The sequence below is a fragment of the Mycteria americana genome, chromosome 24 (assembly GCF_035582795.1).
Source record: "Mycteria americana isolate JAX WOST 10 ecotype Jacksonville Zoo and Gardens chromosome 24, USCA_MyAme_1.0, whole genome shotgun sequence".
In the NCBI taxonomy this organism is placed as follows: domain Eukaryota; kingdom Metazoa; phylum Chordata; class Aves; order Ciconiiformes; family Ciconiidae; genus Mycteria; species Mycteria americana.
This window is the reverse complement of record NC_134388.1, coordinates 2905841-2932031: the sequence shown is the minus strand read 5'-3', so window position 1 is coordinate 2932031 and position 26191 is coordinate 2905841. Positions and strand designations below refer to the sequence as shown.

General features: G+C 46.9%; 1 protein-coding gene across 2 annotated transcripts in view; it reads right to left on the bottom strand.

Annotated features, from left to right (window-relative positions):
* Positions 1–25126, bottom strand: part of LOC142420550 (fibrillin-2-like) — a 118882-nt gene extending 93756 nt beyond the window's left edge. The window contains exons 1-4 of one of the 2 annotated variants that reach the window (XM_075524607.1): positions 24967–25126; positions 21850–22152; positions 3436–3518; positions 1110–1208 (exon numbers count right to left, since the gene is read on the bottom strand). In XM_075524607.1, the coding sequence (XP_075380722.1) occupies positions 1110–1208; positions 3436–3518; positions 21850–22019 (352 nt within the window). In that variant the 5' untranslated portion in view covers positions 22020–22152; positions 24967–25126. Of the gene's footprint in view, positions 1–1109; positions 1209–3435; positions 3519–21849; positions 22153–23851; positions 24067–24966 lie in introns of those variants that run through there. The other variant, XM_075524608.1, reaches the window with a different exon arrangement.
* Positions 25127–26191: the final 1065 nt, after the last annotated feature.

The following is a 26191-nucleotide window of genomic DNA, read 5'->3' as shown; positions in this document are numbered from 1 at the left end:
GGCTGGCTATGACTTTGTCTAGCTACGTCTTCAAACCCCCCCAAGGAGGGCGATCCCCCACAGCCCTGGTTACCTGTCCCGGCGCTGCACCACCCTCCAGGGTCAGAAAATTGTCTTCATGCCTGTAGATCCCAAGCTTGAACATCCCAAGCGGCAACTTGTGGCCATCGACTTCTGTTACGTGACTACCGACTCATATCCAGCCTGGTGTCTACCATAACTCCCAGGTCCTTTCCAGCAATACAACCCAGTGGAAAAGGGGGCACAGAGGAGTAATAATTCCCTTCCAGAAATTACACAAGACCATTAGCTATCAGGATTTAGAGTCAAGCACGAGGAGTGTTTTCTGTGCAGAGCCATGTGCTGCAGGGTAACAGAGTGGTTGCAAGCAGGATCTGGTCTTGAATACATCCTGCAGGGATTACCGCAGGGATACGGGAATTGCTTTCTGGATATGTCACTGTCACGCTGCTGAGTCCTCCATAGTCTGTTTTTCAGAAACCTCAGCCATCCAGGCCTCTTCCCAGAGCTTTTCAGATTTTTGCCCTGAAGGTCTGAGATGGGAGAACAAAGCAGAAAAAGTGGCAATGCAGTTTCTGCGTTCCCAGCTCTGCCAGTGCCCAACTTCATCGTGTCACTGCAGTTTGCTGAAAATGCTGGGCAATTCTCCCTGACATCCAAATCACAGCCTAAGAAAAACTTAATAATTTTTCCACTGGAAAAAAATATTTATTTGGTTAACAAAAGCAGTGACAGATTTAATTCCACTTCAAAGAACAGCCAGGGGTGGATGGACTCTTTGGCAGCAATGTCGCTATATGCTGCTGTGAGATGTGGTTTCTGAGCTGCATCCTGTAGGATTTCTCATACCAAAGCAGCAGAAATTGCAAGCAGGTTGCCAGTTTTCTCCAGGTATCAGGGCAGTGAGGACCCTTAGTAAAAGTGCCGCAAGAAATGAAAGATTTCATGTCTACTGCCCAATTCAGATTAGAACCTGACTGCCAAAACACAAAATATTTCAGAGATTTCCTTTCATTGTGACTGGGAAATTTTTAGGAGAGCACATAACTGCTCCGGAGGGAGGAGAATCACCAGCAATGTTCTCTTACCTCCAGCTGAGCCACAGTTGGGAGAAAGCTGTCCATTGGAGCACGTACACATGTTTGGCCGTGAACAAAATCCATCACCACAAGAATTCCTGCAAATCGCTGGAGGAAGAGAAGGACACAGGGATTAGCACAATGTGCTAGTCTGTGAACTTGATCGCAGATGTGTTTTTGGCTGCCGAAAGGGTGTGAATTCATCTCTTTTAAGAATAATAACCTGGGGAGGAAGCTGGAGCACCACTTGAGGACCCTGGCATGGGCAGTGCAACAGTGGGAAGGACCCACTTGTTCACAGGGAGTTCCTGGAGACATCTTCCTTTTATCACAGACCGTGGCTGGTCCTGCTACCACATTGCTTTTTCAGCAGCAGAGGATGGGGAAGGCACATTTCACTACTTTTGCCTGCTAAAAAATGTTTCTTAGCAGAGACAAGTGACGTTCACACTGAGCCAGGTTATTCTTTTCCTTAAAATTTTTGTGTTTCCATGAACCATTTTGCAGTCCATGGTCTGGCATCGAGGAAAGGGGCTGTTACTGAGATGCATCTCCTGTTGAATGAGGGCCCGAGCCTGAGTCAGCCAGAGACGCATCAGCAGGATGCCTTCATATCAATCCCAATCCTTTCTTGCAGGGACCCCTGCTAATCTCTTCCCCTTCCTGTGCCATGGGAGCTAAGAGCATAGCTGGCAGTATTCTTCCACCTGTGTAAGCACAGATTTTATTAGAGCCCCATGAAAGTATCTCATCTCTGTGTGTTTTATAAATACAATTACAACACACAGTCCCCTGAGGACCTCCAGCCCAGATGGCATGTTTTACAGTTATGAGAAAAGTCAGCAGAGAACCCTGAATGTCGCTAACCCCGCATGCCACTGAGCAGCTATTTGGCTGTGAGTTCCTTAACCCTTCGCTGCAGACAGCATTAAACTCAAGCCTTGTACCCTTGGTGGGGCATCCGCTGTCCACGGGACGGCGAGGAGGATTTTGTGAGTTTCCCTGTCTCTTCTCGTGGGGAAAGGAGAAGGCACAGAACCCCATATCTTACCATCACCCGGGGTGAAGTCGGACGCATTTACATCTCTCTAGGCCTCTTCAATGCCCTTCTTAGTGAGTAAAATGCCACACTCTGGCACGGGTTACTCACTGTGTGCAAGGACACATCAACTGGCCCCATCGCTTATAATAGAACAGACACCATTTCCTTTGAGAGGAGAATATTTGCAGCTCTGGGCTCAGTTTTGTACATCTGAGGTCCCAGACAGCTCTGTGTCAGGAAACACGAGGTGTTTCTCTCTAAGATGGCTGCGTTTTAGATTCTGAAGGTGGAATTACTTCTGCAATATGTGACCTGTATTATGTGAGAGATCCCACTGGAGGAGCTTATTGTTCTCCTCAACTTGAAACCTCCCACTGTCAATTATTTTTAGGAAGTTTTGGGAAAGGGCATTCACATACAATTCCGAGCGTGCTCTAATGCAGAAGATTTATTCAGAAAGCTAAAATACTGGGAGACACAAGCATCCCATAGTGCTGTCTGCTATTTTGTATGTCCAGGTTATGGTTAATATCTCCGGGACATCACGTATTTACTGTGTTTCAGTATGAAGCATGACCAAATGCAGGTACAATTACTCCTATTGTCTCCACTGAGAATCTCATTTATTTACTCCTGAGCTGACTTTCACTTCCCATGGGAGCGTCCTCCAAAGGGCAGGCTCCTTCATCTCCCTATAGCTCATGCCTTTAACCTACAGAAATGCAAAACATCAGCCCCTTCATGGATTTTATAGGTGTATATCAGCACTTGAGAGTACAATAATGCTCTACTCCAAATAGGAAAGCTACCTGCCAAAACAGGTGTGATTTATCTAAATCAGCATCCTGCTTTGGATGGCCACTCAAGGAAGATGCAAATTCCTGCTTGTAGACACCGTCTCATGACGTCATGTTTGCAATGTCAGCATCTAGCTGTTGTTCTAGCAACTTAACTAAATTATTTCATCTAAGCACGCAGCTCTCAGATAACTTTCTCAGGAGTCACCAATAGCTTTCCTTTGAGGCTAATCTTCTAAAGCAGGCACACAAACTGTCAAGCAACAAGGAACACAGTGGCAGTTTGGCAGAAGATAAAAGGCCATGCTCTAAACGGGACCAGTTGCAACCACCCTGCTTTAATCAAGACTAGCAGAGATGAGAACTCCCAGCAATCGCTGCTTCTGTCCCAGTGGATTATGAAACATTCTGTCATCTGCTGAAGTGCGAGATATGCATTCCTTCCCACACGGCAGTTAGTTCCCTTGGTGCCCATAACAGGAAAATGGATACTCACGGACAATGCACTGGTTCCCTCCAGGCAGCGTTTTCCAGCCGGGGCAGCAGTAGGAGTGGAACCTCGAGCCACAGACATTGGGTCTGAAAATTAAAAACAATTTTTTCCCTCTGTTTCTGTGCAGTGCCACTGGATAACTTCAGCATATATCAGCACTGTAGGAGAGCAGTCGAATAACCTCTTGTGTGACAGTTCTCTGCCAAACTCCATCCCCTCACTGTGGGCTTGAACAAGCCATGTTTAATTCCCATCAAAAGGAGCCACCGTACATTATTTTGATAACTGACTTCTGAGCTCCCTGTGCAGAATGCTTTGGGGCTCTGATCTTACAGTGACCCTCTTAGGATCATATGGAGGAGTGAGGAACTGTGGCACAGCCAGGTCTACCCTGACATGAAGCCAGGGCATGGGGCCATACCCACAAAGTTAGACACAGCCAGTTGGAGACCTGCATTTCCATGTGAGGAGACAGAGACCTAGACACCAGACAACCCCAGAGACCACAGGCAAGTGAACGTCTTGACAACCTGAACAGGAGGAGGACATCTGTCCCTTGTGAACGTAGCTTAGCAGTGCTGTTTATGCATAAGGTGGACAAAGTCCTGCTCTTCCTTTCTGAATCTGCAGTTAACAAATTCCTGCACGCTCCAACTTGTCCATCAGACAGGCTACTCATGGTTTTCTTTGTCTTCATTTGTTTGTTGGATGGTTTAATCAATGTCACGTAGCAAAGACGGCAGGAAACCCAGCCCGAGCATATACCTCAGCATGGCATTTACACCATGTTGTGCCATGCTACACATCCATTCATGAACTAACAGACTTCCCAAGAAAAATAGCCCAAAAAACCCATGAAAACCACAAACCTATGTCATGTTCATACTCTCATGACATTGTCAAGAGTGGAGTCATGAGAACGCAGGCCCTTGCAGAGACGCCGGGGCTCTAACACAGGATCAGACGGATGGGGGAAGGCAGTAGAGAGGTAAGCGTAGACAGAGAGTTTAGACTTTGCCTGGACCCCGGCCAGCAACCCTCCAACCTCTTCTTGGAGGTTTGCTGAGGGATCACATCTTTTAGAAAAGCATGAGAATTTGAACTAAAATCACCAGCGAGAGAGCATACACTTTGGAGGTTTTCTAGTGAGTACTAATCCCCACTGTTAAAATTCTATGCTTTATTTGGGGGTCTGAGTCTATCTAGCTTCTACTTGCAGCCATTGGATCTTGTTATATCTTTGCTCGCTGGACTGAAACCCATTTGTTAACAAAGTCTCTTCACCCAGTAGACCTATGTAGGTTGTTACATCACCCTTTAATTTTCTCTTTGATAAGAGGAAGAAAATATCAGATTAGTCTGTCAGGATCTATTGTCCAAAATTTCTATATCCTCATTCTAATTTTTACTAATTAAGTTTTACATCAACCACTTCAGCAGATTGCCTGGGGCTGGTGATGTAACTATCATCATCATTGCACAGACAGGATGGGATTATGTGAATGAATCAGATTTGGCATTTTCTGCTATGCAGTTTGGGATGTTTCTGAAACACAGGAGGTTTCACCTGAGCATCAGGAAACACTTTTTCACTGTGCGGGTGACTGAGCACTGGAACAGGTTGCCCAGAGAGGCTGTGGAGTCTCCATCCTTGGAGATATTGAAAAGCTGTCTGGACATGGTCCTGGGCAACCAGGTCTAGGTGGCCCTGCTTGAGCAAGGTGGTTGGAGCAGATGACCTCCAGAGGTCCCTTCCAACCTCAACCATGCTGTGATTCTGTAATTCTATGTTCACTGTAATTCCTTTCATTGTGGCGTACACCTCCACAACTATCAGCATATCACGGCTACCTGTAGAAATAGCTATAGCTATATGGTGCATGGGAGCAAATGTATGGATTTGGCAGATGGGAGCAACAGCATCTGAATTTAAAATCTCCAAAAACATTGGTTGATTTGTTTGGGTTATTTTTTAATTCTGAAAATGTGTTGATTCATCCCTGATCTTCAGCTAGATCAGCAAATTAATTTCATTTTCCAGGGAACAGTCTCTTTTTATTTCCCTGTTATTCTGCCACCAGCAAGGAACATGCGTAAGGCAGGTACTGTCTCAGCTTCCCTTCATTCCTTTAAAACAGCATCCCAACCAGGGCCTGTGGCTGTATAGAAACTGCTTTAACCATGGATGTTTCCACTTCCCTCCCGTGTCACACAGTGCTTACTGCAGAAGTTGTCCTGCTTGTCCTTCCTCAAAACCTGAGGTCTCTGTTATAGTAGCTGCGCCATTAGTCTGTTTTCCTGAACTCGCCTTTGCTTCTGCCTGGAAATTTTACCTGAGTGGTGGGGATTTTTTGAAGATTTTCTTCCTCTGGTTGCCGTTCTCAAGGTCCTGCAGTGAGCCAGGAGCGGGAAGGCGGAGGGTGCTGGGATGGCTGTGCAGCCTGGGCACGACAGCCGGTCTCAGCAGCACTCGGTAAGGCCCATCTACCAGATTCCAGTCTAGATTTTGGCAAGAACTTGTAGTGCTTTAGGGCAGCGGATTCCTTTTCTGGCTGGGAGAGGCCAGTGGATCCCAGAACACCCTGAATTAGTTACCCGGGCATACATGAGTCTTCCACCTTCAGCATGATTGCAGTAGATGCAGGGAGATACACAGAAGAAGAGACAGCAAAAATGAAGCATACATACAACATGCACGCAGAAAACACACAGCAAACGTGAAGCAGACGCACAGCAGATATGCAGCAGACGTCCAGAGGATGCACAGCTGTCGTGGTTTAGCCCCAGCCGGCAACTGAGCACCACGCAGCCGCTCGCTCACTCCCCCTCGGTGGGATGGGGGAGAGAATCAGAAGAGCAAAAGTAAGAAAACTTGAGGGTTGAGATAAAGACAGTTTAATAGGTAAAGCAAAAGCCGCGCACGCAAGCAAAGCAAAGCAAGGAATTAATTCACTACTTCCCAGGGTCAGGCAGGTGTTCAGCCATCTCCAGGAAAGCAGGGCTCCATCACGCAGAACGGTTACTTGGGAAGACAAACGCCATCACTCCAAATGTCCCCCCTTCCTTCTTCTTCCCCAGCTTTATATACTGAGCATGACGTCATATGGTATGGAATAGCCCTTTGGTCAGTTTGGATCAACTGTCCTGGCTGTGTCCCCTCCCAGCTTCTTCTGCACCTGGCAGAGCATGGGGAGCTGAAAAGTCCTTGACCAGTGCAGCAACAACTGAAACATCTCTGTATTATCAACACTGTCTTCAGCACAAATCCAAAACATAGCCCCATACCAGCCACTATGAAGAAAATTAACTCTATCTCAGCTGAAACCAGGACAACAGCAGATCTAACAGGAACACAGCGTATGTACAGCAGTCACACTGAAGACGCGCAGAGCGCATCCAGCAAACTCACGGCAGAGGCACAGCAGGCACAGAAGAGGGACGCGGCAGAAGTGCAGCACATGTGCAGGCACGTACAGCAGATGTGCAGCAGACACGCAGCAGATGTGCAGCAGATACGCTGCAGGTGTACCTTTCCAAAGCGGAAGAGGCAGAATGCTTTCCCATGGAAGAAGGAACTGGGCGGTGTTTGCATTAATGACAAAAACACCGAGCTGGACTGAGAGCAAACTCTAAGGTACCTTCGACTGAGCAATGATGTTCCCATGTAAAAGCAACCTTAGCTTCTACTCTTCATGGTGACTAGAAGCTCCCTGAGCAGCACAGACCATGTTGAATGACTTTCTGTGCAACTAAGGGTGCTGCTCTGCTTCCCGGTTCTCATTTTCCCAGAGCCGCAATGACCTGTGTCGAAGCTGGGGCAACTGTTTTTCTGTATGTGCTACATTTGCCCAGTGCTCTGTGGAGCCTCCTTCACCAGCCCTGCAAACATAGAGTCGAGGGCTCTGCTAAAATAATTCGGTGCTGTGGTTGGAGGTGGAGAGTAAATCTGTATCTTGATTTTAAAAGCGCCTACGTTTTCCAAAAGCCTGGGCATCTGTTGCTTCTCCTGTGCTTAGAAGTTAAAAGGAGACCTTGAACACAGAGCTGTTTCTGCTGGTATGGGTTAAGGTTCCCTGCAGATGGGGGAACATCTTGGGTTGCAGTCCTTGGTTGCATTAGGTTGGATAAAACACAAAGCTAACTAGTAACGCCACTGATATTCAAGTGTAAATCTCCAGTTAGAACTAGACATATGTCTGTGGTTGGCATTAACTGGGAAGATAAGTTCACTCTGAGCAGATGGAGGTCCTGTAAAGCCTAAGTTTCAGCCCTCAGATTCCCAGCGTGCAGGATGGATGGATGGATGATCTTTTTTTGATATAGGACTCTCCATGCGATGCGTAGGCAGCCCAGACAACTCACAGCCAGGCACCAAATATTGCAGTTTGACTTCCACCTGAATCTGTTTGCTGGTCCCCCCTTTTCAACACATGGATGTGAACAGCTATGCAAGGAAGGTAGCCGTTAACCTCAGTACACTAATGATCTTCACACCCTCGCCTCAGGCTACTTCCAGCCTCATTGAAGATTAAAGAATATTATACAGCCATTTTATCAGGCAAAAGTCTAAGAGGGATTTTGTCAAAATCAGTGAAGGAAGAGGTATCTGGCATCAATCCCATAGACTAAGACAGAGGAAAGTGGAAGCTGAACGAAGTAGATAATGCAGTGGGTATTTTTAACTATGGTGGCAAGTACCTCTTTCTAAAAGACAGCCAGCCAAGGATTTCATCAAGCTCTGTGCGGGGATCCTGGGAGAGGTCCTGGGCACCCTGTTACACAGTAGGCTAAACTACAAGGTCACAATTGTTCCTCCAAAACTGAACCTTTATAAGCGTATGCTAAAAATTAGGAGAGTTTCAAAACAAAACATGGGAAGAATCCATTTTGAATGGGTTGAAATTAATGGTGTCACAGAAATGACCTAGAGGGAGAATGAAACCAGATTCCAAAGCATAACTCAATAAGGAGAAGGCTGTTTTGTAAGAAAAAACCAACATCTTCAGCACAGTTGTGACAAAATTGCTTTTTAAAATTAATAGCAGTTATCTCTATCCTGGGAAATACAAGCTGGAAACCCATGTTCTCATCAGCAAGAAGGTGTGGATAAAAGGCATGTCATTTAGTTGTTAAACAGAAAACTGCAACCATAGTTTGTGCTGAAGAGCTCCTAAGAATGGGAAGGTCAAGGTTAGGGGAGAAACCATTTCAATTCAATAAACTTGCCCACAACATTGTGATTATTACCGATAATCAAAACCCACAGACGTTTCAGAACTATCAAGAAACTTCGTAACTATCAGTCCTAAATTAAAAACCAAGAGGTTTTTTTACCCTGCTCGCTCTCAGCTTTGCCTCCTCGCTAGCCAGCAGTAGCAAGGGGTCTTATCCAGACATGATGCAGTCCTGGAGAGACACAGTTGCACTGCTGAGACGGTGCTCATGCCGGCATGACTTTTCCTTTGGGTGCTAGAGCCATGGAGATAAGAGCTGACATGTTTCTGCCAGTCCTTTCTAGCAGAGCTTTCTGGCAAAGGACTGCGCTGCCGGTCCACCCCCATGGTTCAGCTGATGCAAAAATAGACCTGCCAATATGAGGCAGATCTTCCCTTATCACCTTCTGTGCAGCCCAGGAAAAGGCCGAAAGAGCTCAACTGCTGAAGAGAACTGTTTTAATGAAAGTGAATATGGCCAAAAGAGTGGTGCTAAGAAAGTACAGAGGGAGAAGCAATGCTGGCCACAGCAACTTCTTTGTCCGCTTTAAATAAACAATAGGATTATAGAGATAAGCAGGGACAAAGTAAGCATGAATTTCAATTGATGGCACCAAATGCTGCCTGCTGGCAGTGGCTCCATCTGAGAATTGGGAGATGCCAAGAAAAAACCTCTGGAGCAGAGCAGAGCTGTGGCCATGTGATGTGAAAATGCATGGCTGTTAGCAAGAGGAGCCTTTCTCCCAAATCCACAATGGAGTCGGAGCCATGAGCAAGGACTGGGAGACAGTCCATACCACAAGACTGCCCACAGGCTCGGGGTGCCAGCCCGCCCGTGGGGACAGAACACAAGCGGCATCTGGCTGTTGCTGCAGCAGCCTGTTCCTGTTAGCAGCCTGGGAAAGACAGCCTAGAGCACTGAATTGTTGCCTACTAGCTGAGCAAGCAGCCGAAAAGGACTTGGTCCTGCCAATTATTGTCAGATGCCTAGTGTGACCCCAGCAGAATTGTACGCATTGTTAAAGGTAGGAGAGGGCAGACAGCACAGCGTGTGAAGTCCGGGCTGAGAATGCTTTGCAGACTCGGATGCTAGCCAAAAACTAAGCCAAGTCACCCTGAGCTTCTTGCTCACCCACAGCTATGTCCTCAATACACGGGCATGCACGCAGGTCTTTGTCCACTCCTCCAGCCACGGGAGAAAGAATACCCAGCTAGAATGAACTCTCCAAACCTTCTTCAGAAAGCTCTGCACGGTCACTAAAGGGCTGATTTGCAATAACTGCAGTTATTACAAACTGCAGGGTCCTGCAAAGAGCACTTCTGCCATCCAGCAGGACCCAGAGCTAATGAACCCTTGGCTACGTGTCGTATGTGCTTTCCAGACAGCAGGAACAGCAGCCCAGGATTTGTCTCCCCTGTCATGAGTAATCAGTGTACCTCAGTTGTCACTGGCCTTCAGAAGTGGTATTTCCATTCCTTAAATTAGAGGAAGACAGAAGCGAATGAAAATTGGTGGCTTGCCAGGGCTGGGGTAATTCTCAGAGATGCTCTGGTCTGCACAGGGATTGCTCCCTGGCTGCTCACATGTTCTCCTTCTTACTGGCCTCACCCAGGGGGATTCAACATATTAATTCAGGAAGAATTCGCTAGAGTTCATTACTTTGGCCCAATTTCCTGCTCTTCTCACCAAGTGGAGACCTTTGTCCAGTGACTGAGATTCCTTGAGCTGTGACCCTGCAACTAGTCTGCTTTGGTGCGTGCTCAGTGGCCCAGCAAACGCTTCATCCAGCTCATCGCTTCCTTTGTGTCTGCCTGGAAAAGTTTGGGCTGGGTATCTGCTGCCTGAGCATGGAGGCCCTTTTCCTTATTTATCACAGTCATTCTTTATTTCTCTCCTTGATATAAACTAAGCTTCTTCCTGCTGGGTAAAAATAGGTCCTCAGTGCTGTCACCGTCTCCTGAGCACTACTTTCCAAGATATGGAAAGTTCAACGGGAAAAGGAGTCTGAGGTAAGAGGGTCCAGCCAGGATCTGCTGCACTGAGCAATGGTTCTCTGGACCGGTTTGAGTCCTTTTTAAGGGCAGAGATGCCAACGCTTTACATCTCTTGCAGGTCATCTCTGCTCTCTTTAGGATGATGAGAACAAGTCAAGGTTAGAGAGTAGGTGCTCTCAGAAATTCATACTGCTTCATTTTTTTGTAAACTAAGACTTTGTTCATAAAAGTATGGCTTGTACTTTTACCAGGTCCCAGATGTAAGTCAGGCAAGTGACCAAGCACAAATTCCTTTTTCTCTCAGTGTTTCAAACAAAACACTCGGTAAAAACCACCCTCCTGCCCTGCCAAGGTACAGCCGTGCAGGCTAGTAGTAGGGCTGGAGCCCAGTGTTTTATGAAAGGGTGAGCAGCCACTTTTCCCCCGGCACACGGGATCGACACCTGGTGATTTCAGGATGAGAAGCACCACAGGTTAACTGTCCAGCCGCAAACCTAATGGTCTAGAGATAAGAGACTTCATCCATGCTACGGGTCCTCAAAATGGGTGGGACAGATTCATCACAGGAGAAATCCACAACAGCAGCAGACCACATCCTGGGCTAGATCAGGAGAAGCATGGCCAGCAGGTCCAGGGGAGCTATTTCCCCCTCTTCTGCTTGAGCACAATCTCCTAATTTTAGGATTCTATTAAGCTTGCCCAATCTCAATTTTTCTTCTGTTCTTCTCTCTTTGTATTCTCTGGGTATCTTGAGACATGAAAATCTCTCTTCTGCTCTGCACACACATCCAGTTTTGGGGTGCAGCAATTCTGACAACTTACATGGGATGAATGGAAACCCTTTGGCATGCTTATAGTCGCTACCTTCCCTGTCCCTTATTTTCAGGTTTTTTCTGTCCTCAAGTGAGGACACTCAAGTTTCAGCTTAGAAATATTTATGGGGAAATCAAATCATCCAGCAATAGATTTGGCCAATTCGCAATGCAATTCTGCTGTTCAGCTTTAGGAATGGCCATCAACCCAAATACTGCCCTAGATTTCCCCAAACCATTCAGAGTTACTCTTTGCTGTAAATTCGCCAACTCAGTGACAATCTAGCTAATTCCAGGCTAGTGAGGATTTCTGATTTGATACCGCAAAAAGGAGGGCTGTCTGCTATCCACAGAAGAGCTATTTTAGGGATGAGACACGGAAGTTCCTTTTCGGATTATTTGCCCTCCCGCAGCCTATATTCTTATAATGAAATTCATGCCTGTGCAAAGAGTCAAGTAAGATGAATTTGTATCAATATCACCACTACATTCTCTAGTCTTATATGACTTAAGCGTGTGGCTTTTCCAGGGACGGTGATCCTACCTCTCCATCAGAGCTAGAAATTTTTCCTATAACTCAAGATTCCTTTTGGTTTTGATCTTAGCCTGATTCTTTGCTGCGCCCCAGGAATCATCTCTTACAATAACCGGGGAAAACCATTGCAGGCATCAGTCACCCTTGGCCTCAGTGGTGATCACCAGAGGGACAATAATTACTGCCAAATGCGTTAGTGGTTTTTGGTCTTGCGTCTCCCCACCCAGAGGGACTTGGGATGGTGTCACGGCATGAGAACAGATTTGAAACAATGCTGACTTTTGGATCCTTGGCCTAAAGGGGAGCATATCTGTGTGCTCCTACTTCTGGACTTACCACATCCCTCAAATGTACTGCAAATATTTATTTCAGTGATTTATCAGTTTTACGAGTCTATGTTCAGTGCATACTTCCCCAGGCCTGTATGTGTTCATGCGATGGATACAGTTTGATAAGTAATTTGCAAATGAGAACGCAGAGCAAACCACTGGAGAAGCCAGCTGCTCCTGTCCAGGCAACCCCCGTTTAATGGGAGGGTATTGACTCAGTCCTGCAAAGGAGGTGCTTAATTCCTCCCACCTGAAACATCATCCTCCTGCTCTGCAAAGCAGCCCAGCATCTGTTTAGCTTTTAGGAAGCAGTTCAAATCCCTGTGATTTCAATTATTTTTGGTTCTAAGAATCCGGTTTTAAAGGTGCAGAGATGCTAACTTTCTGTTACCACCAGTAGAAGTCACACACCTTAAAACTGCTAACAGCTCTTTTGCTGGGGAATATTGCAAGCACAAAAGTATTCCGAATTCAGCACATCCTGAAGTTGTTTGCTGAGCTGAGCTACGGATCGCTTTCCTAAGACTCTCAGCAATACCTGTAACGCTCGACTCAGTAATACATCTGTGGCAGCAGAAACATTTTTGTCTGATCTCACCAAAGCCCCAGACTTACGGTGTCTCTCACGTTCCTGCTGGAGACCCTTTACTTTCCCTGGCCCCTGGAGCACCCCTACCTCCATCCCCAGGGATAAAGGTGGTGAGAACTGGTGCACAGCTCCCTCCTGCGTAGCATTACTGAGCATCTCTCTCATCTGTGCTGGCTCGGTCTCTGCTTGAGCCCAGACTGAGTAGCTGGGACTCAGAAGACCTTGACATAAGAAGCTGAAAGAAAGCCGAGCCTTTCACAGAATCACAGAATCGTATAGGTTGGAAAAGACCTTTAAGATCATCGAGTCTAACCATAAACCTAACCCTACCAAGCCCACCACTACACCATGTCCCTAAGCACCTCATCCAAACATCCTTTAAGTACTTCCAGGGATGGCGACTCAACCCCTTCCCTGGGCAGCCTGTTCCAATGCTTGATAACCCTTTCAGTGAAGAAAAATTTCCTAATATCCAGTCTAAACCTCCCCTGGCTCAACTTGAGGCCATTTCCTCTCATCCTATCACTTGTTACCTGGGAGAAGAGACCGACCCCACCTCTCTACACCCTCCTTTCAGGCAGTTGTAGAGAGCGATGAGGTCTCCCCTCAGCCTCCTTTTCTCCAGGCTGAACAACCCCAGGTCCCTCAGCCGCTCCCCATCAGCCTTGTGCTCCAGACCCTTCCCCAGCTCCGTTGCCCTTCTCTGGACACGCTCCAGCCCCTCAATGTCTCTCTTGTGGTGAGGGGCCCAACACTGAACACAGCATTTGAGGTGCGGCCTCGCCAGTGCCGAGTGCAGGGGCACGGTCACTGCCCTAGTCCTGCTGGCCACGCTATTGCTGATACAAGCCAGGATGCCATGGGCTTTCTTGGCCGCCTGGGCACACTGCTGGCTCATATTCAGGCGGCTGTCAACCAACACCCCAGGTCCTTCTCTGCCAGGCAGCTTTCCAGCCACTCTTTCAAGCACCTGAATTCAGCTGTAGGTCCTCCAGTGCGGCTCTCCTTAAGGGAACGGGGAGGTCTGGGAAGAGGTGGAAGAGTGATCACTGACTGCTCCTCCTCCCAGAACCAAGGAGGGGCTCTAGACAAGAAAGATTGATTTAAGTGAACAGAAACTACTTTTTCTTGGTTATTTTAGTTAACAGAAAGGAAGCCTTAATTTAAGTAGTTATATTAATCTCTGTGTTTATGTTTTAGTTATTTTTTCCTAGAGAATGGATGATCTGAAACTAAAGATAGCCTTGACACCTAATTTAGCACTTCCTTTAATTAACCAGGAAAATGTATGCTATCAAAATACATGTCTTTTAACTGAGTGATTATGTAGTTTCGAATAAAGTTACTCAGGTGTTTACTGTTTTCATTTTTATATTATTAGAAAATGGGGAAAAATTAGTTTATTTTTTCCAGACGGTTATTACATTTCTACTTCTAATACATATTAAATTGTCTTTGGATCAAAATTGAAACAGCATTAAATGGGCCTTTTCAATGTTTGATGGTACTTCTCCTGTCTCTGTGCCCAGGGCTGAATTTCCTACCATAATTCATAGCAGAGGGCAGCTTTGGGTGCCCTGGGGAGAGGCCACCTCAAATACAGAGACGCAGTCTTGAAAGATTACAGATCTCTGTATCTCAGCCCCCTTTCCTTCTCCTGCTGAGACGCAGCTATCAGCAAGGTCCTCAGTAAGGTGATGGAGCAAGAGACTACAACGAAGGGAAGTCCCATCAGGGACCTCTGGATCCCGGTACAAAACTGCAGCCCTGGCTCAAAAATCCTCCCTGCACTCGGGGGTCTCCCAGGACCCCTGCCCACGTCCACGCCAGACACACGTACATAGAGAGAAAGCCAAGCTGAGAAGGTGCCTGGCTGCCGCCAAGGTGACTCGCTCACACCAAAATAAATCTCTACGCTTACCACAAAGTGCTGCCCAAGTTTAGGAGACCCGAGCCATGCAAAGCTGACTCCAGGGTAGACACCTGCATTTTAGCTGAAAATTAGGGGGGGGGGGGGGAGACAGAGATGGAAATAATTTTTAAAAGATGCATGATTATTATTCAGTTTCATAAAAGGAATGAAGCAAAATGCAAGGAAAGTCTTACAAAGACTGTATAGGTTTTGGATTCCATCTACTTAGGTTAATGCCAAGTTCAAGCCCAATAATGTTCACAATATTTATTTTTTTTTTTTAGCAAAGGAGGTCTATAGTCTATTAAATCTTTTGTTATACACCTTTTCTTTGTCAACAATACTATTTTTTCCCCTTTATTCAGATCTTCACACATTTTGTATGAGCGATGGCAGGGAAAATCTTGCCTTATTCGTGCACATTTAAGGTTAAATCCTATATATCAGCAAGGAACCATAGAGAAGACTTTCCTTTGAAAAAGACTGCAACCGATTTCCAGGAACTGCTTAACACTTTCATTTGGAAAGTAGCATTACCAACTCTTCCATCTTTTTTTTTTCCCCTTAAATTCTGAAATAAATCAAAACTTCAAATCCAGTTCTTAAAACTTCCAAACAAAACCCATATAACCTATTAACTTCTACGCCAGATAATGTTGTGCCATGCCAATACTTGCCTTCATGTTTCCTGCCAATAACAAGAGAAACCAGCCTAGGCCAGAAGTCCAAGATCAACCATTTCACAATATAAATCAAGACACAAGGAAAATTTAGGAACAAGAGTCTTAAGTCAGAAGTTTCCAGCTACTGCCTTAATTTTGTTCCTTCTGTTGTTTGTAGTATTTAATCTCTGGCTTTATGAATAAATATCAAGGCTTACACATGTGGAGTATGTAGACCTGGAAGCATCCGAGATGTGCTCAAGAGGTGACTGGATCCCAGTGACAGAAGCTCCAGTTGCACCTTTACTGAAGTGATGTACGCTCACCCTAAACTTGGCTTTAGCAAGCCTTGGAGCACGGAGACCCACATCCTGCCCAGGCCAGGAATGTGGTGGGAGAAGGCAAGAAAGCTTTGCTAGAGTTTGACCATGCTCTTCCCTGCCATGTTCCTCCTCATCATTTCTAAGTGGAGATGCCCCGAAGCTACCTCCTTGAAGATGCAGAGTCCTCTACGCATCCATGAACATGCCTTTCACCATCTTGTAAGGAACCCAGTATTTAGAATAGAATAGAATATTTCAGTTGGAAGGGACCCCCAACGATCATCTAGTTCAACTCCAATGACACGTGGGCAACCACAAGCAGCACAGTCCATTTCAGACAGCAATTTTTAATAAGTACTGGAGTCCTGTTGTTACTCTTTGGCTACCGTGCATGTAGTTTCAGTTGGTGTAGTTAGTGACATACCCCACAAATTTGCTTTTTTAAGTATTTAAATCACCATAGTTACAGGGTCTTTTTCACAAACAGGGTCTTTTTCACAAAAACAGGGTCTTTTTCACAAACCCACACAATCAGTAGGACAGAGTCTGGTTGCCTAAACTACAGTATTGAGTTAAGAAAGGGGACATTTTAGCTTCCACTGCCTCTTAGTAGCACCTTGCTTGTTACTCTAAACAGGATTTCACTTTCAAGGGAGTTTTCTACAACTTTGAGGTCAAGAAATCAATTTTTTATAAGGAACAAAAGCTGAGCTTCTGCATTTAAAGGACTCCACTCTGGGACTTTGAGGAAATCAATACCTCTCACTAGATTTACAGTAGCAGCAGAGATGGTAACACTGCAGAAAAGATTTGCTGACTCCCACTTAGGGCTTATTCCTTTCAATGAAGTCAACTAAAACGTTATGCTTGAACTTGGCAGAGGCAGAATCAGGGCCTGAATCATGAAACATCTGACAGTGCTGGTTGCGTTCTGGGCATCAGCTCTTTTTAAAGGCACATGTTTCCGATAAACCTAAAGTGAGAGTGAAGAAAATTACAATTGCTGCTGGTCAAAAAAAACCTTTGGTAATTCCTGTACCAAGATGCTTGTGGAACTGCAACATCAGGGATGGAGTCGGATTAAAATGCTGATGGAAATCATCTGCTCTCTGTGCACATCTCGGAGTGAACTGCGAAAGTGGTGAAGCTCATCTCTGCTATGTCCAAGCTCCCCTTGACATTAAACATCATCCCAGTGTCAGCTCCAGTTTAAATTGGTGCCATGTGGCCCAGAATCACAGCCCGTGGCTTTCCCTCTCCACTACATCTGAGGTTCCAAGTTTAGGGTGGTGGATGGAGAGCTCATCTACGTCCCAGCAGCTCCTCCTCTGCTGGTGTTTTGCAGTTGCAATGTGCCTTTCCCTCTCCATTCTCCGGTGTCAAGTTGGAAACTAAGAAGGTGTCAAAAATCTACAGGAGAGCAGCTTGGAAACTCCTTATATTCCCCATTCCCCACGACGAATTGAGACACCTCTCTGTCTTTTTGTGTAAGCCAGAGCAATGGAAGAGGAATGACAAACGCCTCCCCAAACATCCCCTCTTCATCCATCTTCTCAATTGCAGTGGCCATTTCAAAATTAATGGGCTTGACATAATTAGTTGTATTTAAAGTCAGGCTATAGCTGAGCCTTTATTCTTACTTGAAAAAACAGGCAGCCATGAACTTACAGGAAATCATACTGCCAGCAAACAGCTCAGCTGGCTGCAGACTAATCATCTTTTCTTTCCCCTTTGTTAAACACATTCTTGCTCTTGGAAACTGTTCAATAGTTCATTAAACTAATAATCCCATTCAAATCCTGCCTCATAAATGGATTTGTCAGTGCTGTTCCTTTCAGGAGACGGTCATTTTAAATTGTCTCTACTTTAATGAGTTTAAGGACAGATTAAATCATGGCTTTAGCTGTGATTTATTGCTCCACATTACTTTATTAATTGTTATTTGTAAGAGCATTGGTGAATAACAGGCTTGTTTATTTTGCATTTATCTCATACTTTTCCCTCTATTAAAGGAGAACAGAGCTCCAAATAAATATGTTTCCAGAAGAAACATATACAATCTTTCCTCCTGCATTGCTGAAGCCTCTTTTACCAATAAGACATCTACAACTGTCCTCGTGCAGAGCCAGTTCACCCCAGACATCAGCAAGGAGAGCTTGTGTTGGTCACGTTGGAGTTACTAGAGAGCAGTTTCTCACCACGAGCTCTATGATATCAAATAATTCTGTGTGTTTCTATTAGTACTAATTGACTAAGACTTCACACAAAGTAACTTTCCACCAAAAGAGCAGACATCCTGTGCTACTTGGGCTTACTCAAGACTTTCCTGGGAAACCCACAGGAAGTTATTTGTGCTATGTGTAGGAGTAGAAGAGATTTAAGAGAAAATGAAGGAAGCAGCACTGAATATGTTTGGGTATTTGATTCTTCCAGAGTTGGTAAAAATTTCTGTATAAAGACATCTGGGTCACACTTCTCTGTGCAGTTCCGGTGTGATTCTATTTTCTTGTCCAAATTGTGATATAACACAATTTAGAGATGGAGGGAAATCTGTGGTTCCACCCACCCAAGAGAAAAGGAGGCACACACAAGAATAAATGGTAGAGCAAAAGCCAGATCTAGCTTGTCAAGATACGTGGCTGCCCTTTCATTCGTTTGATGTATCTGTCCATCGTATTCCACTTTGGGAGCATTTCCGCCCTGGACAAAATGATCTGCAAATGGCACGTTAATGTGGTAAAAGGTTTTGAGATCTGGCAGGATAGAAGGTCTCAAGCATAGTGTATGAAAGGAAAACACTTACTAACTTGTGTTGGGAAAACAAATTATTTCAAGGAACAAATAAGACAGGGCTACAGACGGTCCAGAAGCCCTGAGCAGAAGGTTTCCACAAAGGAGAACAGGAAACAGAAGTTAGGACTCTACACTGCATCATCATTAGATCTAACCAGTGAATCCTCACAATCTGTTTGTCTGCTTCCTTCCATCCAGAAGGACAGACACCCTTTTGAACATTCCCACAGAAATCAGAGTGTTCAGGACGGTGGCTGGGGGTGGTGGCCCAGGGCTCACCAGGGAAGCTGCCAGTTCAGGCCCATGCAATGTAGCTAAGCTTTGCTGTGTTTTAATTCCAGTTCTATTTAAATTCCTTTCATGCAAGCCACAGAACCAAAAAAAAGTCTCAGAAACAAAAATATTTCAGATGAAAGTTGAATGGAAATTAGTGTATCTCTCTGAAAAGAAAGTTATGGGTCTGTGAAAGCAAACGCCAAAGCAAATATTTGAAATGGTGTCAAACTATTAAAATGTACACCACAGATAAACATGTTTAGAGGTTCAGATGTGTGTTTAGAGGTCTGGCATTATAGAATAGATGATTCCACAAATTGCAATAGTCAAGATAAGCCACCTGCATGCTTACATCGTAAAATAACCCCAAATTTAAAAAGACAACCCTAACTTCCTTTACATTTAAGGTTGCACCAAGAAAACTCACTGTTCATTCATTTCTTTTGCTACTGCAGTGCTAGTCTATGAGCAAACCAAACCTTAAATTATGACTTGTCCGATTTTCCCAAAGAAGTGTATCAAACTCAAATTTCACAGCAGCAAAGAATCCTGATACCTTAAGGCAGCAAAACCCAGCTCAGGGAAGATGTTGATCCACAACCTCAACTCTCCAGAATTGTTTCAAGGCAGAGCATAAAGGATGAGGGACTAGCGCTGTCTGGGGAATCTACACCAAAAATTACTGGGTCTGTGGCTCTGCAGGAGATGGCTTTCGCTGGCTGCCAGACCCATCTACAGCATTGCAGCTGGTGACATCTGTAGCTGCTTTCCAAGCCCAGCAGAACATTATTTAAAACATCACTCTTCAATAGATTGCTCATCTCAAGTGGTTTTTATCTGCTTGTAAAAGAGAGTTTTTAAAGAGAGAGATTGCTGACGGGCTGGAAATGCTGAAGGAGAGATTTGGACACAAAACCTAGGAGACTGTCAGGGTCACTCGACACAGAGCATGGGAAGCGCCTGGGGTGGAAGCTCCAGCCACTCTGAATTTTGCCAGCTTCCCCTGTGTTGCCCACCATGATTCCCTCTGTGAACCAAGGCTGTTCTCCCAAGGGCCAAGAAACAATGGTTCTTCAGTTGTCTTAAATTACAGTTGCACAGACTTCCTTAAACAGACCTTGCACTTATCCCAGTGGGTTTTTTTCTTTTCCTACAGCAATTGCTTCAGAGGGCATGAGGAAAGCAGAAGAGAAAATGAAGGAGGTAGCAGTGTGGTCCTCAGCTCCCTGCAGAGGACTGGGAGCCAGACGCTTCAGACCTGATTCTAATTCTGCCTCAGACTTACTGTGTGGCCTTTAGGAACTTGCACAACCAATAATTTGGTATTACTTTACTAAATGTTGGTCCATGTCTGAGGCTTTAGAGAAGGGTTTTCAAAAGTAATTTCTAACTCGGGCATCTGGGCTTCATTTTTAAAATGCGCTTGGGATTTGGACCCTTCAGACTCACCAAAAGTCAAAAGGATTTAAGCTGTAAATCATTTTTTAAAACAGGATCTGGTCACCTAAATCACTGAGTGCTATAAGACCACTGGACACCAGTGACCTTCTCCCAGGTCCCAGGGGAAATGGAAATACTCGTCATTCCGTGCTCTGCTCTTCCCTTCTCTTCATAGGGCTGCGTGAGACAGGCTTATCCACGCACGCATCAACTCCTTCCAATCCTTTCTATCCCCATTATGAGCACAGTAATTAATCACATATAGCCCCGGGCAGCCAGGCTGAATAAGAGTCTCTGGATCTGGAAGACTCTCATCCCATCCCTTTCAAGAAATGGTCTTCACCCCCGTTAGTCATAAGGACTTGGGATGTTTTATCTGAGGGATGATGGACTCAAAGAGAGGAGCACGGCAAAAGTACTTATGGGTCATATTGGGGGAGGCACAGGGTGTCCCTACCCTGCGAGTGAGCTAATGGCTGCTTCTGGTAGCTAGTTTTGAGAAGACCAAACCCCAGGACAGTTGCTGTCCATCTTTTCCAAATCCGCTGTAGCAGGAGGGAGTGGCCGTGCACGTTTGAATTCCAAGAGCAGATGCCGCCAGCCCCACGGCCCTGCCCCTGGCAGCTCGACGGCCAGGCTCTGTGTTCCAGCTCCAGCCCAAACACGGCACATTTGACTGTCTGGGCTGAAAGCACGGCACTCCATCCCATTCAAGAAGCATTCCCCAGCAAGTGCCGGAGGACTCTGGCACGGCCCAGGCTTCGCGCGTGTATCACGTTCTGCTCTGATTCTGCCCACTGACACAGGAACACTTTCCAAGAACTACAGCCAGGCAGACTTAAAATAACCCAGAATCAATGCCGGGGCCAGGAACCATCTTGAGAGCATGCAAATACAGCTGAGCTCCAGCACAAACTTCAGGATTTTCTAGCTGAGCCCTGTCTCCCTCCTCAGGTGGAAAACGCTCACGGGTCCAGCTCTCGCACCGATTTGTCCACAGACGAGCCCACAAGCCACAACCACGCTGCACAACAGGGGACTTAATGTGACGCCTTCCCGTTAGCAACCATCATCGTGTAAAAGCAGCCATCAGAGGCAAAAACTTCTCAATACAGCCCAGAGCATTGACAGGTTGCAGAGAGCCAAAGGCAACTCTAGGGTCAAAACCTGAGTTGACAGCATCCCCACTAGCGATGGTGGAAAGCCCAGCCACAGCCATCCCTCCTGGTAAATGCCCAGCATCCCTCCCACAAAGGGCAGGGTATGGATGGCTCTTCACAGTCCCGGCAGGTGAGCCCTAAGGTGCTGCGATCCACTGAACAAAGCAGCGGAGCTCAGTGCACAGCTCTCTGCTTGCATGGGAGTCTGCTTGGTTGTCCCCTGGGGCATGAGCTTTCCTCCTACCGTAGGCCTGCAGAGCAGACTCCGTCCCGAGCTCAAGGAAAGGATAGAAAAGGCAATTCTGTAAGCATGTCTCTATGTGCTATGCTAATAAACCAAGTTCTGCTTTGTAAAATAGAAAAGAACATTAAACGTACCCTCGTAAAGTGTCTTGGCCTCTTCTTCTCACTCTGTTTGCTGGCTGTCTTTCCTCGTAGCCTGCAAATCTGTCTGTCTGCAAGTCCCCTTCATATTGACCCTGGGCTTGTTCCACGTACATAACTGCTGTACATCCCAGCATGAACCTGGCCAGCCATAATACCCCCATGATGGCACGGATTCCTCAATTCCCCCGGCTGCCCCGAAAGCTTCTTCCAGCTGGAGGGTCCCTGCTGCCTTGGTGGAGGATGGTTTTTGGCAGCAGCCCCTAAGTGCCAAGGTGCCGTCCTGCCGTTCCCTTTCTAGAAGCAAAGACAGAGGAAAGAAAAAGAGAGAGACACAAGCGTTCTTAAGGGCTTTCACATTTTTAAAGTGATTGATCACCCCAGGCGGCCCCTCCCCGGAGTTAATACAGTGGGGTCACACAGTCACACTGATTTGGCTCCTTGTACACGCAGCCAACATGTTCACACTGTCATTCCCTACCACGGCATTGCCAAATCTTTCTTTCCCAAGAGCTGGAAACCAAGAGGAGATCTCCAAGAGTCATGGTTCTGCCCTTGCATCTATTTTCCTGCCCTCCTGATGGAGAAATGAAGAGTGGCATCTGTCCTGGGCCGGCCCGTGGTGGTGGGTTACAATCCTGACCTCGGCGTAGTGCCTTGGTTCAGAGGAGCAACAGGAGATTGGGCTATGAAGCAAGAGGAGACCAGAACTTCAAGAAAGAGCAGATCCTATTCTATCTATGGACCCTCTTCCCAGGTCCCACAGCTCTGTTTTACTGCATCGTACTCCAGACAGGCCATGGCATGGAGGTCAGTTGCTGGAAAACAACCTCCCAGGTAGCTGGTAATTCTAGCTGGCTGAGGGGAGCGGTCTGCTGGCAAACCCGTCAGAGGGACACGCAAACCTGTGCCGAGGTAGGCAAAAGGGTCCTTGTGGGCTGCAGCGAGATGGAAGACTGTGAGCTGGGACTAGAGCATGAAGACATGGAGCACTAAGCTAAGCCTGGTTTTCACGGAGGGTGAAGGGACAGAGGAGAAGGTGGAGGGCTGGGCATGCTGGAGGGGTGTAGGAGAGCCCCTGAGCTGGGACAGGCAGCTGAGCATGAGAGGCCATGGGGAGGGGGATGATATGGGGTCCAAAACCTCGGGGGGGGGGGGGGGGGGGAGGTCAAAGTGGGCCAATGGAGGCAGCACGGAGACCCCTCACACCTCTGGCTGTGGACACACCTTGGGGCAAGCACAGCACGGCCAGCTCTCTGGGGCTGGGGCCACCAACTGAGCCTGTGAGATGGCCACAGCCGGGCAGGGGCCAGATCCAGGGTTTGGCCCTGAACCCCACCAGGGCAGGTCCTCAGCCCCCAGAGACCTTCTGTCCTGAGCAAGCCCGTCCTGAGGAACAAGGCCCCTTCCTGGGAAAAAAAGGCACGAGCCCTGCTTCCCCCCAGGGGTAGGTGACATGGCAGAGGGGTCCTGTGGGCCCTGCCCGGGGCCAGCGTGAGCAGAGCCGAGGGGCAGAGCCCAGAGGGAAGCTGGGGGTCAGCCCACAGCGGTCTCCGGAGCAGCTTTATTGCAGTCCTTACAGCCGTCCCGGGTCCGAGAGGCTCCAGGCACTGGGGGGCAAAGGAAAAGGGGTACGGACCCTGGCACAACGCAGACCCCCAAGGAGCCACGGTGCCATGCGGGTTCCCCCTGGGACGGCCGCCTGTGACGAGGCAGACGGCCCAGCCCGAGGGTGCTCGTACGGGGTGCCGGGAGCAGGCAGGGCCGTGAGGCCGGGCTCAGGGCGGGCGACCGGGGAGGCGACGAGAAAGCCCAGTGAAAAGGCTCTGTAAAACGGATCGCGGAGGAATGCGCTCCCTCTTCTTCCTCCCCCCAACCCCATCGCCCCCCCCCCACCCCCCATTCCCCAAATCTCCCCGCCCTGCCTGCGAAAATGGGGCTGGGGAGCCCTTCCTTCCTCCTCCTGGCCGGCGGAGGGTCAGAAAGCATCTCTCACCTCGAGACCCCAAAAGTTTGTTCCTTCAGGGAGGAATCCTCACGGGTCTCCCCTCTCCACCCCAGAGTGGAAATAATCTGCTGCTGCTGCGAGAGGCACGGGCTGCGAGTCCGCTCCTGCGGGGAGGGACAGGGCCCCCGAGCCTCCCCTAACTGTCCCCCTTGCTTTCCCACAGCGGCACTTTCCCGTTCCAGCCCAGCCCCAAAGCAGGCAAAAAATCAGACCAGGCAAGGCAGAAAATGTGTCTGAACCAAAAAAAGAAGGGGGAAAAAAAAAAAAAAAAATAAAAAAAACCCTCACTGCTCCCAGTGTCCCAGCTGGGAATCTCTCAGCTCTTGAGGGCATGCATTTTTCAGGCTCTAATATTTCAAATGCAGTGAATGAGAAAGACAGAGTGGGAAGGAAAAAGGCAGGGCTGGGAGCAGAGGCAGAGACAAAGAAACTGCCCTTCCTGCAGCCGTAAGAGCTCTGCTACTTCGCTACACACGCCTGTCTGCTGAAGCTGGGATATGATTATCTTCAGCGAGACAAAAGGGAGAGCGTGTCCTCTGCTCCCAGAGCTCCCGAGGTAGAGCGCAGATGGAAAAAGAAGTTGTAAAAAAGCATAAAGTTTTGAACTTCGGGAGATTTCCAGCCTTCGTGCAGAAATTTAAACTGAAGAAAGTCCAGATGCATCCATTTCCTCACGGAGAGATTAGAAGCATGACAAATGATCGATACACAGGCACGTACTCTGAGAGCGTTCACACAAGTCTTACTAAGAGAGTATGGAAAAGTCATTTACACCATCAAAAGAGAGTTAAAAAAAAAAAAAAGGCTCAAAAACTATTTTCAGCTCTGAGAAATTCCATCAAACACCACTTGTAAGAAAGACACTGACAAAGCAAAGAGAGAATCAATCACTAAATCAGATTTTAAACTGATTTGTAAGTTTGGAGGGAAGACGTGGTTTCAAAACCATGCCTTCGAGTGTGCAAATTAAATCAATCCATTAAAAAAATATGTGCAAAACACAATGAAATACAATTAGGCAGACAAACAATTAGGCAGATAAAGAGAAAGAAATCAGCTCTTAGCTACGCAGCTCTGGATTTAGTCTGAAACTGTTTAAATACCTTTACGTCCTGGAACTGGTGATGTGCCCAGAGCTCCTTTGTTTAGTGGAGATCTGGGCAGAAAAGAAGGGAATAAAACCCTCACTCTTGAAGGAGAGAAGAAAAGGTACAGCCTCATCCAAATTGGACAGGGGGAGGGCCTTGCGGCGGAGAAAGGGGTGCAGGAGGAGTGGGAGTAGCGAGAGGACAACCCTACCGCATTCTTCAGCCAAAAGTTTTTAACTTCAAGGAGGGGCTGGGGGAGAGGTTGGGTTTAGCAAGAGACGTCTGCATGCAGACATGATTATCACCTAGCCATTCCTTCTGAGCCGAGGACTCGTTTGGTTCAGTTAATTAGGGAACGCTTTCAGTTCAGCTGGATGCAGTGACTGCTTGTCCCAAATTTAGGTTGGAGCTGCAGGAGGCAGGAGGGCATTAGTAACAGTGACTTCACATCAAAAGAGTTGGGGGAAAATAATTCGTTTTCAATTTGGGACTCATTCTTCATTTCTTTTTTTTTGAAAAATGATGGGGTGTTAACAGTAGCAAAAAAAAAAAAAAAAAAATTCAAGTAAAAGGCACTTTCCTTGCTGATAATTTTCCTCTGGTCATTCTCCTGTACTTAGTACAACTAATGTGAAACAATTAAGGAAAGACAGATGGATGAAGGATAGGTGATCCAGCCCAGGACCTTCACGCTCAAAAGTTGCCTTGGCTCCAGAGGAGAAACTCTTTGAAGTTAGAAGCGTTTTCTCAAAATAAATATATTTTTAAAAAAAAAAAAGTGTTGGTGATGGTATGTCTTTCTTCTAAGGAAGAATTTTGTCTGAATGTCAGCTCTGAGTCTAATTCCGCTCTTTTGCTGCGTGCAAAAAAAGTCTTTCCTTCGCCTCTTGCTTTAGGAATCATTACTGATGGCTTTTCTTTAAATAATATATAATAAAACGCACATGGCCCTCCTCCTCTCTGAGCTCCCTCTGCTCCGTGCCACTGCACAGCCGCAACTTTTCCAGGAGGTGGAAGTCCCCCAGCGCGGTCGGACGGCAATGCCAGACGTCGCCCCGGAAAGCCCAAATCGAGCTGCTTTTCAGGTCAAAAGAGCTTCAGAGAAGTTTCTGCACCAAACGGCACCCAAACGGCTGCGCGCAACGCACCCGCTGAGGTGAACGCCTCCTCGTTATCCCACCATCTGGCTTGGAGCTCCGTTACCTCTTTACACCCGGCGGATGAGGGTTCAAATGCAGCT